Source organism: Schistocerca nitens, chromosome 1 (assembly GCF_023898315.1).
Source record: "Schistocerca nitens isolate TAMUIC-IGC-003100 chromosome 1, iqSchNite1.1, whole genome shotgun sequence".
Classification (NCBI taxonomy): domain Eukaryota; kingdom Metazoa; phylum Arthropoda; class Insecta; order Orthoptera; family Acrididae; genus Schistocerca; species Schistocerca nitens.
In genome coordinates, this window is record NC_064614.1 from 56042327 (window position 1) to 56063318 (window position 20992).

Consider the following 20992-nt stretch of genomic DNA (forward strand, 5'->3'; position numbering starts at 1 on the left):
TCTAACTTGAGTTCCGCATGTGATACGGCATCGGTGTAAGCCAAAATACGTCAGGAACGCTCTGATGTGAAAGCGGGGGAATAGGAATCGTAGTAGGAAAAGAGTTCCGAACCCCTCTCCACCCCTCCCCCCTCCCCCCAACCACCTGCACCGGCGACCCTTCCGCAGGCATGCGATTGGACCATCTGCACGGGGATCTACGATTCAGCGGCTAAACAAATTGGAAATAAGCCCTACACTTCGCCTGATGTTGACGAGTACTAAACTTGTCCAAACGTTGCGACAAAACGACTCCACGATTCGTCTGATAACCCAAGAAGACTTCATGCCTGAAATTAGCCGAAGAAGCCTGAATAATGATGTTAAAAACTAAAACTAAAAGACACTAACGAAAAACAAGAAGCCTAAATATTTGCGATATCCATACAAATTATAAAAATGTGTCTATGTACGTACGTGTGTATGTATGTATGTGTATGTATGTATGTATGTGTGTTCCACAGTTCCTGCTAAACTTGGTACACATTTCACTATGGGCGTAAGAACCATCCACCTATCAATGGGGTGAAAAAGTAGTGTTGTCCACGACGCGGTAATACCCATACTTAAGTTATCCAGTATTTGAGAATGATACCGCTTAAGAAAAAATGGTTCAAATGGCACTGAGCACTATGGGACTCAACATCTTAGGTCATAAGTCCCCTAGAACTTAGAACTACTTAAACCTAACTAACCTAAGGACATCACACACACCCATGCCCGAGGCAGGATTCGAACCTGCGACCGTAGCAGTCCCGCGGTTCCGGACTGCAGCGCCAGAACCGCTAGACCATACCGCTTAAGAGACTTGCAATAAACTTTATACATAATTTCAACCCTTTACGTAAATTTTTCTGGCTGAGAACGCCTAAAAAATGATGAAAAGAAAAAGTTTTTCGCTTACTATATTTTCGCTGTTCATTCAGTGAAACTGCCACATGAAGCTTGACATTTTAATTTATTACTTCTTTATTCTTCCCCCATGAACCATGGACCTTGCCGTTGGTGGGGAGGCTTGCGTGCCTCAGCGATACAGATGGCCGTACCGTAGGTGCAACCACAACGGAGGGGTATCTGTTGAGAGGCCAGACAAACATGTGGTTCCTGAAGAGGGGCAGCAGCCTTTTCAGTAGTTGCAGGGGCAACAGTGTGGATGATTGACTGATCTGGCCTTGTAACATTAACCAAAACGGCCTTGCTGTGCTGGTACTGCGAACGGCTGAAAGCAAGGGGAAACTACAGCCATAATTTTTCCCGAGGACATGCAGCTTTACTGTATGATTAATTGATGATGGCGTCCTCTTGGGTAAAATATTCCGGAGGTAAAATAGTCCCCCATTCGGATCTCCGGGCGGGGATTACTCAAGAGGACGTCGTTATCAGGAGAAAGAAAACTGGCATTCTACGGATCGGAGCGTGGAATGTCAGATCCCTTAATCGGGCAGGTAGGTTAGAAAATTTAAAAAGGGAAATGGATAGGTTAAAGTTAGATATAGTGGGAATTAGTGAAGTTCGGTGGCAGGAGGAACAAGACTTTTGGTCAGGTGATTACAGGGTTATAAATACAAAATCAAATAGAGGTAATGCAGGAGTAGGTTTAATAATGAGTAAAAAAATAGGAGTGCGGGTTAGCTACTACAAACAGCATAGTGAACGCATTATTGTGGCCAAGATAGACACAAAGCCCATGCCTACTACAGTAGTACAAGTTTATATGCCAACTAGCTCTGCAGATGATGAAGAAATTGATGAAATGTATGACGAGATAAAAGAAATTATTCAGGTAGTGAAGGGAGACGAAAATTTAATAGTCATGGGTGACTGGAATTCGTCGGTAGGAAAAGGGAGAGAAGGAAACGTAGTAGGTGAATATGGATTGGGGGGAAGAAATGAAAGAGGAAGCCGTCTTGTAGAATTTTGCACAGAGCATAACTTAATCATAGCTAACACTTGGTTCAAGAATCATAAAAGAAGGTTGTATACCTGGAAGAATCCTGGAGATACTAATAGGTATCAGATAGATTATATAATGGTAAGACAGAGATTTAGGAACCAGGTTTTAAATTGTAAGACATTTCCAGGGGCAGATGTGGATTCTGACCACAATCTATTGGTTATGAACTGCAGATTGAAACTGAAGAAACTGCAAAAAGGTGGGAATTTAAGGAGATGGGACCTGGATAAACTGAAAGAACCAGAGGTTGTAGAGAGTTTCAGGGAGAGCATAAGGGAACAATTGACAGGAATGGGGGAAAGAAATACAGTAGAAGAAGAATGGGTAGCTCTGAGGGATGAAGTAGTGAAGGCAGCAGAGGATCAAGTAGGTAAAAAGACGAGGGCTAATAGAAATCCTTGGGTAACAGAAGAAATATTGAATTTAATTGATGAAAGGAGAAAATACAAAAATGCAGTAAATGAAGCAGGCAAAAGGGAATACAAACGTCTCAAAAATGAGATCGACAGAAAGTGCAAAATGGCTAAGCAGGGATGGCTAGAGGACAAATGTAAGGATGTAGAGGCTTGTCTCACTAGGGGTAAGATAGATACTGCCTACAGGAAAATTAAAGAGACCTTTGGAGAGAAGAGAACCACTTGTATGAATATCAAGAGCTCAGATGGCAACCCAGTTCTAAGCAAAGAAGGGAAGGCAGAAAGGTGGAAGGAGTATATAGAGGGTTTATACAAGGGTGATATACTTGAGGACAATATTATGGAAATGGAAGAGGATGTAGATGAAGATGAAATGGGAGATAAGATACTGCGTGAAGAGTTTGACAGAGCACTGAAAGACCTGAGTCGAAACAAGGCCCCGGGAGTAGACAACATTCCATTAGAACTACTGATGGCCTTGGGAGAGCCAGTCATGACAAAACTCTACCATCTGGTGAGCAAGATGTATGAGACAGGCGAAATACCCACAGACTTCAAGAAGAATATAATAATTCCAATCCCAAAGAAGGGAGGTGTTGACAGATGTGAAAATTACCGAACTATCAGTTTAATAAGTCACAGCTGCAAAATACTAACGCGAATTCTTTACAGACGAATGGAAAAACTGGTAGAAGCGGACCTCGGGGAAGATCAGTTTGGATTCCGTAGAAATGTTGGAACACGAGAGGCAATACTAACCTTACGACTTATCTTAGAAGAAAGATTAAGAAAAGGCAAACCTACATTTCTAGCATTTGTAGACTTAGAGAAAGCTTTTGACAACGTTAACTGGAATACTCTCTTTCAAATTCTGAAGGTGGCAGGGGTAAAATACAGGGAGCGAAAGGCTATTTACAATTTGTACAGAAACCAGATGGCAGTTATAAGAGTCGAGGGGCATGAAAGGGAAGCAGTGGTTGGGAAAGGAGTGAGACAGGGTTGTAGCCTCTCCCCGATGTTATTCAATCTGTATATTGAGCAAGCAGTAAAGGAAACAAAAGAAAAATTCGGAGTAGGTATTAAAATTCATGGAGAAGAAGTAAAAACTTTGAGGTTCGCCGATGACATTGTAATTCTGTCAGAGACAGCAAAGGACTTGGAATAGCAGTTGAACGGAATGGACAGTGTCTTGAAAGGAGGATATAAGATGAATATCAACAAAAGCAAAACGAGGATAATGGAATGTAGTCAAATTAAATCGGGTGATGCTGAGGGGATTAGATTAGGAAATGAGACACTTAAAGTAGTAAAGGAGTTTTGCTATTTAGGGAGTAAAATAACTGATGATGGTCGAAGTAGAGAGGATATAAAATGTAGACTGGCAATGGCAAGGAAATCGTTTCTGAAGAAGAGAAATTTGTTAACAACGAGTATAGATTTAAGTGTCAGGAAGTCGTTTCTAAAAATATTTGTATGGAGTGTAGCCATGTATGGAAGTGAAACATGGACGATAACCAGTTTGGACAAGAAGAGAATAGAAGCTTTCGAAATGTGGTGCTACAGAAGAATGCTGAAGATAAGGTGGGTAGATCACGTAACTAATGAGGAGGTATTGAATAGGATTGGGGAGAAGAGAAGTCTGTGGCACAACTTGACTAGAAGAAGGGATCGGTTGGTAGGACATGTTTTAAGGCATCAAGGGATCACAAATTTAGCATTGGAGGGCAGCGTGGAGGGTAAAAATCGTAGAGGGAGACCAAGAGATGAATACACTAAGCAGATTCAGAAGGATGTAGGTTGCAGTAGGTACTGGGAGATGAAGAAGCTTGCACAGGATAGAGTAACATAGAGAGCTGCATCAAACCAGTCTCAGGACTGAAGACCACAACAACGACAACTTCTTTATTACTGACTATGTTCTTGACACATTTTGCAGGTCTTATTCACATATACCACTGAAGGTACCAGAAAAATTACATCACTGTACGACACTTAATTCAGGAGATACATCATAAAAACTGAATGAGTGAAGAACTGGTGCATCGTGCAAGACGTTTCAATTTACTCGTTGCTACTAATTGTATTCCCAAAATTTTTCGCAGGTAGTATCCACATTTGCTGCTGAATATACGTACAAAAATATACCACTATGCGACACACATTTCAGAAGATATGACGTCATATAGTGAGATGCGAGAAAAAACTGCCGCATCATGCATTACTTTTTAATTTGTTACTTCTTTACTTCCAACTCTCTCCATAACACATTTCACAGACTGTAGGCATATGTACCACTGGATATACGTGCAAATTTATATCATTGTACAGCACATTGGTGAGAAGATACGACGTCATAATCATTAAGCTGCTTGAAATTAAACCAGGGTGAAATTCACTGGCTACACAGGTGAAATATCTGTAAATATACGCGAGCAATAAAATGTAACTTGGAGTTTCAAATTGTTTCTTATCTGCTCCAATTTCCTTAGCGCTCTGTTGACACTGCAGCCAAATGGACCCAGCGGAGAAAATGATATAAAATATACTGGGAACACTTCTCCTTCTTCAAGAGGAAGGGAAATGAGCATAATTCCTCTGGGAATCTGGAGAAGTGGGTGAGTAAATCAGGCAGCGAAAGAGTTCCGCAAGGACCATCAGGAGTCACAATGTGGGAATACCCTGTAGGATGTCATTTCGCTGTTGAGTGAGGGAGCCCTACAATCATGCGAGCAGGAATGCCTGGCAGTGAGGGACAATAAACTGTTTTCGGTGACGCTGACTGTCCAGCTATGGCGTACCTCACACCAGTCGCTCTGGCTGGATGAGAGTAACCCTCACACGCGCCTCTGCTCTGAATAGGGCACAAACGCATGGCATCATACTCCAGCTATAGGACCTCCCGCCCCCCCCCCCCCCTCTTCCCTCATCTGTGAAGCCTGTGGTGTACAGTTCACTTTAGCAAACTAGACTCGTGTTCGGGAGGACGACAGTTCAAATCCCTGTCTGGCATCTATATCTTAGTTTTCCTTTATTTCCCGAAACGACTTAGGGCAAATGCTAGGATGGTTCCATCGAAAGGGCACAACCGAATTCCTTTCCTATCCTAGCCTAATCCGAGCTTACGTTCTGTCTCTAATGACCTAGTTGTTGATAGGACATCAAACACCAATCTGCTTTTCTTCTTTAACAACTCACTAAGTCACATTTTACCGAACACTCTTTGATTGTGGTGAATTAACACTACTGCACGAATATGTAATAAAAAAAAGGGGGTTCCCATCTAATAAAACGCAGCGCCATCTAGCGGGCCAACCATAGCGCCATCTGGTTTCCCCCTTCAAGCTAGACGAGTTTCGTTCTTTGTAGTTTTTTCGTTTGATGCTTATTTCGTGAGATATTTGGTCCGGTCACTATCAATGGACCACCCTGTATAACTAGGGTAACTGGGACGAGATGGCCGAATGATCCCTTCCTTCAGTGCAGATGCGCAAACACGCTCGGACTCTTACAGGAATCAGAATGTTGCTGCGAGTAACGACGATAATGGACAGTGCACGACGTCAGTTCTGTGTGTATATGCTGGAAATTTGAGGTGATCAGGGACCGTTTCCGGATGGCCGAGGCGGTCAAGGGGACCGTTCGTGAGAAACGGAAATGTCGGTTTTGGAGTCGCGGTCCGGCACAAATTTTCAACTTTTCCCCACTGATGTATTTCAATGGCCTTTAGCAGCTGATGTCATTGTTTCGTTTGGATCATAATTTAATAGTGAACTGCAAGAGTAGTCATGCAGACGTAGATAATGTTTTACACTACTGGCCATTAAAAGTGCTACAAAACGAAGATGACATGCTACAGAAGCGAAATTTAGCCGACAGGAAGAAGATGCTGTGATGTGCAAATGATTAGCTTTTCAGAGCATTCACACAAGATAGGCGCCGGTGGCGACACCTACAACGTGCTGACATGAGGAAAGTTTCCAACCGATTTCTCATACACAAACAGCAGTTGACCGGCGTGCCTGGAGAAACGTTGTTGCGATGCCTCGTGTAAGGAGGAGAAATGCGTACCATAACGTTTCCGACTTTGATAAAGGTCGGATTGTAGCCTATAGCGATTGCGGTTTATCGTATCGCGACATTGCTGCTCGCGTTGTTCGAGATCCAATGACTGTTAGCAGAATATTGAATCGGTGAGTTCAGGAGGGTAATACGGAACTCCGTGCTGGACCCCAACGGCCTCGTATCACTAGCAGTCGAGATGACAGGCATCTTATCCGCATGGCTGTAACTGATCGTGCAGCCACGTCTCGATCCCTGAGTCAACAGATGGGGACGTTTGCAAGACAACAAACATCTGCACGAACAGTTCGACGACGTTTACAGTAGCATGGACTATCAGCTCAGAGACCATGGCTGCGGTTACCATTGACGCTGCATCACAGACAGGAGCGCCTGCGATGGTGTACTCGACGACGAACCTAGGTGCACGAATGGCAAAACATTTTTCCGGATGAATCCAGGTTCTGTTTACAGCATCACGATGGTCGCATGAGTGTTTGCCGACATCGCGGTGAACACACATTGTAAGGGAGTATTCGTCATCGCCATACTGCCGTATCACCCGGCGTGATGGTATGGGGTGCCATTGGTTACTCGTCTCGGACACCTCTTGTTTGCATTGACGGCATTTGAACAGTGGACGTTACATTTCAGATGTGTTACGACCCGTAGCTCTACCCTTCATTCGATGCCTGTGAAACCCTGCATTATAGCAGGATAATGCACGACCGCATGTTGCATGTCCTGTACGGGCCTTTCTGGATACATACAATGTTCGACTGCTGCCCTGGCCAACACATTCTCCAGATCTCTCACTAATTGAAAAGTCTGGTCAATGGTGGCCGGGCAACTGGGTCGTCACAATACGCCAGTCACTACTCTTGATGAACTGTGGCATCGTGTTGAAGCTGCATGGGCAGCTGTACCTGTACACGCCATCCAAGCTCTGTTTGACTCAATGCCCAGGCGTATCAAGGCCGTTATTATGGCCAGAGGTTGTTGTTCTGGGTACTGATTTCTCAGGATCTATGCACTCAAATTGCGTGAAAATGTAATGACATGTCAGTTCTAGTATATTTGTCCAATGAATACCCGTTTATCATCTGCATTTCTTCTTGCTGTAGCAATTTTAATGGGTAGTAGTGTAGTACAGGCGGTAGACACGTTGGTGTTGTACGTCCAGTCCAATACATTACGGCCCCAACACCACCACTACAACAACCACCAAGACCAGTTTTTATGTAATTTTTAATTTGCAGCAGCAGCCTGTGCGTAGGTCCGTTTATCCAGGCGCTCACCTGTGCTGTTGCTGTTGAAAGGCGAAGGCGACGGTGACCTTGACCCGGCCCGCTGCTTGCCTCCCTTGCGCTGCTGCTGCTGCTGCTTCTTGCGCTCCGAGCTGGAGGTGCGGAACTTGCCCACCAGCTTGCGGAACGACTCGCCGATGGAGCGCTTGTGCGTCTGCTGCGGGGGCGGCTGCGGCTGCGGCGGAGGCGGGATGTCGGCCGAGAAGCGCGTGCGCTGGAACACCTTCTTGGCGCCCGGCCGCTCCTCCGGCGGCGGCGACGGCGACGGCGTGGGCGGCGAGTAGTCCGGGGGCGGCTCCGGGTGGCGGCGCGCCTTCCCCGCCTCCGGCAGCTCCGCCCCCGTGTCCGGCTCCCGCTGCCGCCGGCGCTGCCTCTCCCAGCCGCGCTGCTGCCCCCGGTACCCGTCGCTGGGCACGTCGTCTTCCTCGCTCTGGGAACAAACGAGCGTCGTGAGGATTTAAAATGGAATGATCGTATAAAGTTGATCGTCGGTAAAGCAGATGCCAGACTGAGACTCATTGGAAGAATCCTAAGGAAGTGCAATCAGAAAACGAAGGAAGTAGGTTACAGTACACTTGTTCACCCACTGCTTGAATACTGCTCACCAGTGTGGGATCCGTACCAGATAGGGTTGATAGAATAGATAGAGAAGATCCAACGGAGAGCAGCGCGCATCGTTACAGGATCATTTAGTAATCGCGAAAGCGTTACGGAGACGATAGATAAAATCCAGAGGAAGACTCTGCAGGAGAGACGCTCAGTAGCTCGGTACGGGCTTTTGTTGAAGTTTTTAGAACATACCTTCACCGAGGAGTCTAGCAGTATATTGCTCCCTCCTACGTATATCTCGCGAAGAGACTATGAGGATAAAATCAGAGACATTAGAGCCCACACAGAGGCATACCGACAATCTTTCTTTCCACGAACAATACGAGACTGGAACAGAAGGGAGAACCGATAGAGGTATTCAAGGTACCCTCCGCCACACACCATCAGGTGGCTTGCGGAGTATGGATGTAGATGTAGATGCAGAGGAAGACGGCTGTATTTGCAATAAATAAACTATCGGCGCTCTAGCGGTGGGACCTTACGGAAGGGGCTCTTCGATTTACTTCATACTTATGACATATGAAGGTTAGTGGGTGGATATCAATATCCCAAAGCAGTATGAGGCAATTCTTAAAAAAACTCGAAAAAATCGCTTTTGAAGATCAGAATATTTCCGAGTGCGGTGAATCTGCTCAGTCATTACACAGGGTTTATCTGAAGACGTGGAAATACGAGGCGTGTTTTTTAAGCAAGAACCGTTCTGAAATTAAAAAAAGACGTGCTAAGATATCTCAAAAATTTTATTTTTACATGAAAGCCTGTACCTTAATCTTCCGGGTGATCAAAAAGTGAGTATAAATTTGAAAACTGAATAAATCATGGAATAATGTAGATAGAGAGATACAAATTGACTCACATGCTTGGAATGACATGGAGTTTTATTAGAACCAAAAAAAAAAATAAAACGTTCAAAAAGTCCGACAGATGGCGCTTCATCTGATCAGAATAGCAATAATTAGCATAACAAAGTAAGAGAAAGCAAAGATGATGTTCTTTACAGGAAATGCTCAATATGTCCACCATCATTCCTCAACAATAGCTGTAGTCGAGCAATAATGTTGTGAACAGCACTCTAAAGCATGTCCGGAGTTATGGTGAGGCATTGGCGTCGGATGCTGTTTTTCAGCATTCCTAGAGATGTCGGTCGATCACGATACACTTGCGACTTCAGGTAACCCCAAAGCCAATAATCGCAAGGACTGAGGACTGGGGACCTGGAAGGCCAAGCATGACGAAATTGCGGCTGACCACACGACCATCATCAAACGACGCGAGCAAGAGATCTTTCACGCGTCTAGCAATATTTTTTTTTTTGTTCTAATAAAACCCCATGTCATTCCAAGCATGTGTGTCAATTTTTACCTGTCTATCTACATTATTCCGTGGTTTATTAAGTTTTCAAATTTATACTGACTTTTAATCACCCGGTACTTTTCTACATTGTTTCCGTCAATATTGAAGCACTTGTCATAACGTACCAGTTTTTGAATACCCTCCTCATAGAAGTTCAAAAATGATTCAAATGGCTCTGAGCACTATGGGACTCAACTGCTGAGGTCATTAGTCCCCTAGAACTTAGAACTAGTTAAACCTAACTAACCTAAGGACATCACAAACATCCATGCCCGAGGCAGGATTCGAACCTGCGACCGTAGCGGTCTTGCGGTTCCAGACTGCAGCGCCTTTAACCGCACGGCCACTTCGGCCGGCTCTCATAGAAGTCTGCCTGTCTTGTTAACCACTGCATCTCCATTGTTTTGACTTCGTCATCGTCTTGAAGACGCTGACCGCCCAGGTGTTTCTTCAAGTGTAGGAACAGATGGTAGACACTGGGCGCAAGATAGGGGCTGTACGGCAGATGATCTAGAGGTTCCCATCGAAAAGATGTGATGAGATCTTTGGTCTGATTCGCCACATGCGGACGGGCATTGTCTTGCAGCAAAACGACGCCCTTGCTGAACTTGCATGGACTGTTGCTTTGATTCTGGTGTGACGTAGGCCACCCACGTTTCATCGCCCGTAACAGTTTGGCTTAAGAAATCATCGTTGTGGTACCGCTCAAGTAAAGTCAATGCACTGCCTAAACGTTTGATTTTCTGCACATCCGTCAACATTTTCGGTACCCGACGTGCGCACAATTTTCGGTAATTCAAGTGCTCGGTCACAATGTCATACAAAACACTACGAGAAACATTGGGAAAGTCATCTCGCAAGGAGGAAATCGTAAAGCGACTGTTTTCTCTCATCTTATTGTCCACTTCCTGCACCAACGACCGAAGGACGTCCACTCCGTTGTTCATCATACACATTTGTGCGGCCATCTTTAAATGCTCTCACCCACTTTCTTACCATTCCATCACTCATAATATTTTCTCCGTAAACTGCACAGACCTCACGATGAATATCGATCGCTTTTAGGCCTTTAACACTAAGAAATCTTATAACAGCCCGTACTTCAAAGTCGGCGGGATTCTCGATTACCGGAGGCACCTTAAACACTCAATACACAACGTAAACAAGGAAGAATCAGACTGTAATGGCGTCAGCGCGTAGATGAAGGTGCAGGCATTCACGTAAAAATAAAATTATTGAGATATTTTAGCACGACTTTTTTTAATTTCAAAACGGCACGTACTTAAAAAACACGCCTCGTATCTAAAAACATCATTTCGGATCCAAAAAATTTACAATTAAAATTTATTTGTGTCGGAGGGGAACATCCTATGATACCAAACTCAACCCCTAACCCGCCCCCTGTGTAGCAGAGTGAGGGCAACTTTGAAATCTTAAATGAGGACCCCCATTTTTTTTATTACAGATTCAGATTCGACGGTCAAAAATATATCACTTTCTCTGAACTTCTTTTTTTTAGTTTCGCGACAGATGGCACTGTAAAAGAAAAAATCAGTATGGGCAGAAAATCTTGTGTTTCAAAATGCTATCCAAAGGCACTTTAACTAACCGTCCACATCCACGCTGCGAGGGTAGGACAGGCAATTATTTCATAACTTTTAATCGGTAACCACAACGTCAACGTTGCATTCTTCCGACAAAACGCGTTGGGGACTGCTTCACGCGGCACTGTGGCCGTGTAGCTAACTATGACGTCTGCGTGCCGTGCGGGGTAGCCGCGCGGTCTAGGCGTCTTCTCACGGTCCGCGAGGTTCCCTCCGTCGGAGGTTCGAGTCCTCCCTCGGGCATGGGTGTGTGTGTGTGTTGCCCTTAGCGTAAGTTAGTTTAAGTTAGATTAAGTAGTGCGTAAGCTTAGGGACCGATGACTTCAGCAGTTTGGTCTCATAACCCCTTACCACAATTTTTTTTTTTTTTTTTTTTTTTTTTACGACGTCCGCGTCGTTGTTTATAGGTAACGCTAAACCTTGTTTCAGGCTTAATGTTAAACGAATCTATGAGCCTTTTTCTGACCGCGGTGCGCTGCCTCTTGTTTTAAATCGTAGTTCACTATACGGCCAAATGGCGCGTCGTGAAATCCCCTTTTCGTCTTGCCGGAAAATGCCTGACCTACCTTCGCAGCGTGGAGGTGGGGGGTTAATTCAAGTGTCATTGGACTGTATTTTGAAACATAGCATTTTCTACCCATATTGATTTTTCCGATTACAGCGCCACCTGTCGTGAAACGAAGATAAAGAAATATTTCAGACAAAAATCATGTATTTTTGTCCGTAGAATCCGAACCTGTAATAAAAATGGGTTTTCCCTTTAATATTTCAAAGGTGAGGTGGGGGGTCGAATTTGGTATCATTGGGTATCCCCCTCCGAGACGAACAAATTTTAATCATAAATTTTCTAGATATTTCAATGTCATCAGATAAAATGAAAATCCTGTATAGTTTTTTCCTAGCTCAGGGAATAAACTAAACTCACAGTGTTTGTTTGTAGCACATACTTTACACTATGGGCTTCCAGTGCATCACTTGTTTCCGTTTCGCTTAAAAAAAGCTAGAATAAAGATAATTTCTCTTTGTTTCGAGTAATTTTTAAGTAGAATACGTTTAGAATATGCTGTACTACTCGAATATACCCTACAATATCGAATAATTGATTGTTTATTCCACAACAGCAACACATTTCTTTCGATGTAGCACTTACACTACATAAATCAAAAAAAGTCTACCATCACTTTCACATTTCAGTGGGACTGATTTAATACTTCAAGGTGTTTAATATTGAGTTGTTTGGCTATTGCTCGTATTTCAGATATTTTGTAACATGTATAGTATTATTGGTGAGTGTTCCGCCTTATACAAGACACTGTTTTGTTTGTTTGTTTTACTTTTCCGAAACATGTTCCAGTCCTTTTTGTCCTATCCTCAGTAGGATATTTGTATTTCCCTGTCTGAAATTAGTATTCATTTTGAGCATGTTCTAAAAATTTGCTGATCGCTCGCTCCATTTCTTTTTGGTTTATCGCCCGCATCTCGTGGTCGTGCGGTAGCGTTCTCGCTTCCCACGCCCGGGTTCCCGGGTTAGATTCCCGGCGGGGTCAGGGATTTTCTCTGCCTCGTGATGGCTGGGTGTTGTGTGCTGTCCTTAGGTTAGTTAGGTTTAAGTAGTTCTAAGTTCTAGGGGACTTATGACCACAGCAGTTGAGTCCCATAGTGCTCAGAGCCATTTGAACCATTTTTTTTTGGTTTATCATTTTAATCTCAATGCATTAACCATCAGTATAAACTTTTAATTCTTAAATCTAAGCTCAGTATCGAGGAATTTAAGTACCAAAGACTTTTAATTTGTTAACATAGTCGCTAGCAGCTGAGTGTGTTCCAAAAGGGCCTTAAAATCATGAAGTCACAGGTACGAAACTCCCTTGTGGCAACTTTTCTTTATTTAAATGCCATATTTCTTAACAAATGGAAATGTCTAGTTAGAAATATTGAATATTAATTTTTTAATAAAATAAACATTTTCTTTGTAATCACTAATTACATGAAAACTTGAGTATTCACAATGGATTAAAATTTCGTACAAAAATTCTAAACATCAAGAGTAAAACAAAATACTGCTTTTAGAACTTGAACAGTATTTTACTGACGCATGTAAAATTCACTTAACAATAAGGAATTTCACATGTCTATGTCAAATTTTAATTTATTTTCATAGTACCAGTAATTAAAAAATATTGTTTTATTAAAATTATGACCCAATATTTGTTAAAGGATTCAAACAAAATTTAAAAAACTGGCAATACTATCTTCTTTCAAACCAGTGACTCAACTATTTCAAGTTTTTTCCGCTAGCCACATTTTTAAAGCCACATTATATTCATCAGGGTAGGGGAACAGTTTTTAATACATTCCAAAGAGTAATTACATGACATGCATACGAAAGTATTTTTAACTTACACAATCAATGCAAAGTAGTGTACAGTTAACTAATACAGCTTTCTTTACACAAACACACACACACACACACACACACACACACTATCACAAGTAAAAAAGTTCTTTTCTAATCAAATTTTTCCCAGTACCTAGCAAAACAAACACACATGTGGACACCATACACAATATCTGTATAATCACTACCATCCTTACATCCATACGGCTCTATCAATGTGTCGGTCAGTTGAAGTCATTACATAGTTTTGTACGTTGTAAAGTTTCATTTTACCTTTGCTGCCTGCAATAAAGATCAAAATCTGAGAGACCAATATTTCTTCTGGTAGTAACGCTTCATCTTTCGCACCCCATGCTTCTACCGACTATGTAGAAAAACAAAAATGTTTTCTACTTACCACCTGTCGGAAATATTTTGATTTTCGAATGTGATTTTTCCGAGTTATTTTGAGAAATGCGTCGTACTGCTTTAGGGAACTGAGGTCCGGTCACTAGCAATCAAATGTCACGAGTATGAAGAAAATCGAAGAGTGTCACTTCACTAGGTACTCTTGTAAGTCTTACCACAACATAAATGATTTGCAACACCTATACGACATGAGGAGACGTGGTGCTCAGATAAACAGTGGTGTACTTAACGTACAAGTTTTCAGGGGCCAGTGCTGTTGTTATGTAGTTGTCACTGAATAAAATAAAATCGATGTTTCAGCCACTGTTGTAGACGCCTTCCTCTGGGACTACTGATGTACTTTGTTGTCCACAGTCCATTATACTTCGTCATGAAGCCTCTGCTGGCCTTGATATTACATCGTAGGTTTAGCTCAGGTGGAAGTAGTGGGAGACTGTTAGATTGCTTTGCTGTGGTAGAGGGAGTAGGTATCCGCTCTTCTCCATTTCTTCTTACAATATGTGCCATGACTGATAGTCATCAGCGAATGGGATTAAGATTACTACACTACTGGCCATTAAAATTGCTACACCACGAAGATGACGTGCTACAGACGCGAAATGTAACCGATAGGAAGAAGATGCTGTGATATGCAAATGATTAGCTTTTCAGAGCATTCACACAAGGTTGGCACCGGTGGCGATACCTACAACGTGCTGACATGAGGAAAGTTTCCAACCGATTTCTCATACACAAACAGCAGTTGACCGGCGTTGCCTGGTGAAACGTTGTTGTGATGCCTCGTGTAAGGAGGAGAAACGCGTACCATCACGTTTCCGACTTTGATAAAGGTCGGATTGTAGGCTACCGCGATTGCAGTTTATCGTATCGCAACATTACTGCTCGCGTTGGTCGAGATCCAATGACTGTTAGCAGAATATGGAATCGGTGGGTTCAGGAGGGTAATACGGAACGCCGTTCTCGATCCCAACGGCCTCGTATCACTAGTACTCGCGATGACAGGCATCTTATCCGCATGGCTGTAACTGATCGTGCAGCCACGTCTCGATCCCTGAGTCAACAGATGGGGACGTTTGCAAGACAACAACCATCTGCACGAACAGTTCGACGACGTCCGCAGCACCATGGACTATCAGCTCGGAGACGATGGCTGCGGTTACCCTTGACGCTGCATCACAGACAGGAGCGCCTGCGATGGTGTACTCAACGACTAACCTGGGCGCACGAATGGCAAAACGTCATTTTTCCGGATGAATCCAGGTTCTGTTTACAGCATCATGATCGTCGCATCCGTGTTTGGCGACATCATGGTGAACGCACATTGTATTCGTCAACGCGATACTGGCGTATCACCCGGCGTGTTGGTATGGGGTGCCATTGGTTACACGTCTCGGTAACCTCTTGTTCGCATTGACGGCACTTTGAACAGTGGACGTTACATTTCAGATGTGTTGCGACCCGTAGCTCTACCCTTCATTCGATCCCTGCGAAACCCTACATTTAAACAGGATAATGCACGACCGCATGTTGCAGGTCCTCTACGGGCCTTTCTGGATGCAGAAAATGCTCGACTGCTACCCTGGCCAGCACATTCTCCAGATCTCTCACCAATTGAAAACGGCTGGTCAATGGTGGCTGAGCAACTGACTCGTCACAATTCGCCACTCACTACTCTTGATGAACTCTAGTATCGTGCTGAAGCTGCTGGGGCAGCTGTACCTGTACACGCCATCCAAACTCTGTTTGACTCAATGCCCAGATGTGTCAAGGCCGTTATTACGGCCAGAGGTGGTTGTCCTGGGTACTGATTTCTCAGGATCTATGCACCCAAATTGCGTGAAAATGTAATCATATATCAGTTCTAGTATAATATAGTTGTCCAATGAATACCCATTTATCTTCTACATTCCTTCTTTGTGTAGCAATTTTAATGGCCAGTTGTGTATTTTCTTCATGTGGTCTGTGGGTTGCATAGCGGCCATTTCTCGCCGGTAACGCTCGTACGGCAAGTTGTTTTTGCTGCCTGTTGGACTCTGATGGCTGGCAGCCTAAAAACATCCCCAGTAAATTATTTGTTGGGTTTCGAGAGAAAAGAAAGAAGCTAGTCTACGTCTGACTCTCATTTGTATGGTCGGTAGGTAATAGGTAACACTCAGCAGTAACACTGACCTCTAGCTGTGAATAAGTCTAGAGGAGGCCTTTATCCACTAGTGGATGCAAATGGTTGTTCTCGTTGTCACAGTGTTTGTTGTTGTTGCTGCTGATGGTGATATCACTGCGTAGGATCAAAATAATGGAATAAAAGAGGATATTAATGGAGTCGAGGGAAAGAGATGAACTTAAAAAGCAATAACGTGTTCGACACGTGGTCGATAAGGCGAGAACAGGTGTCGGCTGGATGCGGTACAACACGCGAGAAGCTCCCGCGACGGAGGGACCTCCGGAACAATGGGTGGGGTTGTGTTGCGGCGGCCTTACTTGGTGGCGATGCAGATCACGCGGGGAACCAGTTTGTGGCCCACGCGGTCCGCGGCGTGACGACGGAGCGCGTTGGCCGCCCGCAGCCACGCCGAACACCGCCAAAGCGAGCAGCGGCCGGCAGCCGCCTATGTACGTCCGCTTACTGCCCTGGGCGGGACAGCCGAGGCCGCGCGGGTGCGCTGGCTCGCAACAGGTGTTGTGGCTTGCGTCAAAGTGCCTGTCAAGGGCGCGCGCTGCTATCTCCCGTGGGACTGTCTACAAGAGAATTGCTTTCCGGGCGGCAGGAAGTCTGTGGTTCGATGCAGCGCGTTTCTGATGTTGACTTCTAAGTAAATTAGAATGTTACGGTCTAACAGCAAAGGCTGCAACATGGTTCAAATAGCGTCTCTCTAACAGGTAACAAAGCATGTCAGCACGGTACAGTACTTTATTAAGGTATCAATCATCATCCAACTACGGGCGAATTACATGTGGTGTTCCATAAGGTTCCATCTTAGTACATTTATTTTTTCTTCCGTATACAGGGTGGATCACCTAAAATTTGCACCTCAAATAATGTGGAAATGGAAAGTGCTATTGATGTGCGGTTTTCACAGAATGGATTGATTATCAAGGCCTCTTATTGTTAGTCAATAAACAGATCGTGATGATACTTAGAAAGTGTACGAACATACACCTTTTGAATGTAACAATGCCTACGGTCATTAACAAACTAAAATTAGGCTAATTTAGAATGTCAGTGGCATTTGCTGCAGGATTTTAATTTCAGTCATTTACGGGATATCGTTTTGTGAAACGTTTTCACACCAAAGCTTGTCTGTGTTGTTGATAGGTACGATGCTGTTACATTTGCTTACAGTGTGCTTGCGAGTTTCTTGAGCACACTGCGACTTGTCAGTCAGTGTGTGACAATCGAAGCAGCAGGTCATGAATGGGCGATGTTTACCAATTCAGAGAAAGCCGACATGCTTATGGCGGCCGGCCGCGGTGGTCGAGCGGTTCTAGGCGCTTCGGTCCGGAACCACGCGGCTGCTAAGGTCGCAGGTTCGAATCCTGCCTCGGGCGTGGATATGTGTGATTTCCCTAGGTTAGTTAGGTTTAAGTAGTTCTAAGTCTAGGGGGCTGATGACCTCAGATGTTAAGTCCCATAGTGCTTAGAGCCATTTGAACCATTTGCTTACGACGTATGGAGAGCGTAGGAAGAATGCAGATCGTTCGTATACGGTGTATGCGGCAAGATATCCCAGCAGACGTCAACCATCTCGGCAGTTATTTACGAAACTCTGCAGCCGGTTACGTGAAAGTGGCAGTGTAATACGTAGACGAACGTAACAAAGGAAAGAAGTGAAGGCAGAATAGGGGGAAATTAATGTTTTTGCTGCTGTTGCAGTTGATCCGCACGTTAGCTAACGCACAGTCGCACGAGAAAGTTGCATAAGTCAGGCAAATGTCCTACGCATTCTCCATCGACATAGGTTCCACCCCTATGACATTTCTTTGTATCAAGACGTGCATGGGAACAATTATGGGAATCGTCTGAATTCTGTACATGAGCATTAAGACAGGATACTGCAGATGTATCATGTATCTTTTTTAGTGATGAAAACATTTATCAATCAGGGCTAGGTAAACCACCAAAATATGCACTAGTGGGCCGGCCGGGGTTACCGAGTGGTTCTAGGCGCTACAGTCGCGCGACCGCTACGGTCTCAGGTTCGAATCCTGCCTCGGGCATTGCTGTGTGTGATGTCCTTAAGTAGTTCTAAGTTCTAGGGGACTGATGACCTCAGATGTTAAGTCCCATAGAGCCCAGAGCCATTTTTTTTATGCAGTAGTGGTCTGTTGACAATCTCCGTTGACTTCGTCAGGTGGAACGTCAGCGTCCATCAGTGTGCGATTTGCAGGGGGGGATGGGAGGGATTTCCCTCCCTCTGCATCAGACCATCCCCTCCTCTGGCTGTAGTTTATGCATCCCAACCTGGGTTGTTTATTTCCCACGCACTGGAGTAAAACTTGACATATAATTTAAATTTGTGGTGCCGAACACTGAAAGTTTTTAATACGGTCTTACTATTAATACTATTAATATATTTGCTTATTAATTTTGAAAAAGTGTTATGTAGTAGTTAAGCATTTCAAAACATTTAGAACTAAATAATCATTCTCATGTTGTCATTGTTGCTTTCGTCTAAGGTGCGTCATCCGTTTACTTGCGAGCTTGCGAGGGAAGTAGTGTGGCAGTCATACCGCAGCAGTCGTACCGCAGAGTTGGGTGAGCTGGGGGCTGAAAGTCCCACCCCGGGCCCTGACACAGGGTGGTGACCGGCCCGGTGCCTGTGCGAACATTCACCGTTAGGCCACCTTTTGGCAACGGTATGGCGCGGACTAACGCGCCTGGGACGAAAGCACACGTTACTAAATAACGCACCATCGTCTGCTTCTAGTTCCTAGGATACTATTTCGTGGACCTTCTTTAAATACTCTTCTCTTCCACCATCCTTTTCTTTTCCTTTGGCTTTAATTTCCGTTGTTAGCTGCATGTGCAAGTACCAAGTAGGCCGCCGCTGCGATACTTTATCATCCTTTATATTGCAAGACCGACACACGTGTGGCACAAATTCTGTTGCTTTGGTATAAATTAACCTGCCGCATGCAACATACGCCGCAAGATGTTGCCTGTTGTAGCATGCTACAAGACGACGCACGCCACATTTCCGTAGCATGCCACAATGTTGCAAGACGCCGCCCCAGCGTAAACGAGGCTTTAGAGCCAGATCTGTATTGTATGGTGGATGTGATGTGCTGCGTATGAAACTAAAACCTGCAATCAGATCCAAACGTCGTGGAAAACTGTGAAGAGGTGTCATCCTGCAGCAAGATAACGCTCGCCCATATTCTGCTAAACGGACAGCCGACGCAATAAATTAGTTGAGATTCGAGGTGCTGGAACAACCATCATACAGTCCAGACCTGGCTTCTAATGATTTTCACATGTTTGGACCCTTAACGGAAGCACTACAGGGAAGAAGATTTGAAAGTGATGAAGACGTCATTGCTGCGGTGCAAAATTGGTTACAGATGCAACCGAAAAACGTATTTTCTGAAGAAATAAAAAAAAAAACTCGTAAAACGTCGGGAAAACTGCATTGAAGTCCAGGGAGGTTGTTGTTGTTGTTGTGGTCTTCAGTCCTAAGACTGGTTTGATGCAGCTCTCCATGCTACTCTATCCTGTGCAAGCTTCTTCATCTCCCAGTACCTACTGCAACCTACATCCTTCTGAATCTGCTTAGTGTATTCATCTCTTGGTCTCCCTCTACGATTTTTACCTTCCACGCTGCCCTCCAATGCTAAATTTGTGATCCCTTGATGCCTCAAAACATGTCCTACCAACCGATCCCTTCTTCTAGTCAAGTTGTGCCACAAACTTCTCTTCTCCCCAATCCTATTCAATACCTCCTCATTAGTTACGTGATCTACCCACCTTATCTTCAGCATTCTTCTGTAGCACCACATTTCGAAAGCTTCTATTCTCTTCTTGTCCAAACTAGTTATCGTCCATGTTTCATTTCCATACCTGGCTACGCTCCATACAAATACTTTCAGAAACGACTTCCTGACACTTAAATCTATACTCGATGTTAACAAATTTCTCTTCTTCAGAAACGATTTCCTTGCCATTGCCAGTCTACATTTTATATCCTCTCTACTTCGACCATCATCAGTTATTTTACTCCCTAAATAGCAAAACTCCTTTACTACTTTCAGTGTCTCATTTCCTAATCTAATTCCCTCAGCATCACCCGATTTAATTTGACTACATTCACAAATGTGCCTTTACTTTTTGAATTCCCGTCGTATACCTGTATATAGATGATTTTGTAAATAAGCTTTACCTATAATGTACTTTGAAAGATGTAACAATGGATGGCTTTTCTGATAGTGCATACGCGTGAATAGTGAGTTTCGGCATGAACATCTATTTATAAATAACTGTTTAACCATGGGTAACGCCATGGTCCAAGCTAGTAACATATGTAATTATACTAACCCCATAAGACATGCCCCCCGCTGGTAAAAGCACAAATCGCACACTGGCGTCCATGGAGTGTAAACGTGTTGTGTGGGGTAGGGACCATCGGCTCAAAGGCTCGTTTTTCATAGACGGAGCGCTGAACGCACACAAATATAGCAGCCGGCTAACAGACCATCTTCCACGGATGCTAGGAGAAGTTCCTCTGCAGACTAGCAGGAACCTGTGGTACCAATATAATGGATGTCGAGCCCATAGTGCACGAAGTACTACAGCATGTGTTGACGAATTGTTTCAAATCGTTGGACTGGAAGCCAAGGATCTGCACCTTGGA

At 44.1% G+C, this 20992-nt stretch overlaps 1 protein-coding gene across 1 annotated transcript in view; it reads right to left on the reverse strand.

The window, feature by feature from the left end:
- LOC126235277 (serine/arginine repetitive matrix protein 1) overlaps positions 1 to 20992 on the reverse strand; it is a 971178-nt gene that overhangs the window by 107295 nt on the left and 842891 nt on the right. Inside the window, exon 9 of the mRNA XM_049944347.1 lies at positions 7767 to 8205. Coding sequence (XP_049800304.1) covers positions 7767 to 8205 — 439 coding nt within the window. The remainder of the gene's footprint in view (positions 1 to 7766; positions 8206 to 20992) is intronic.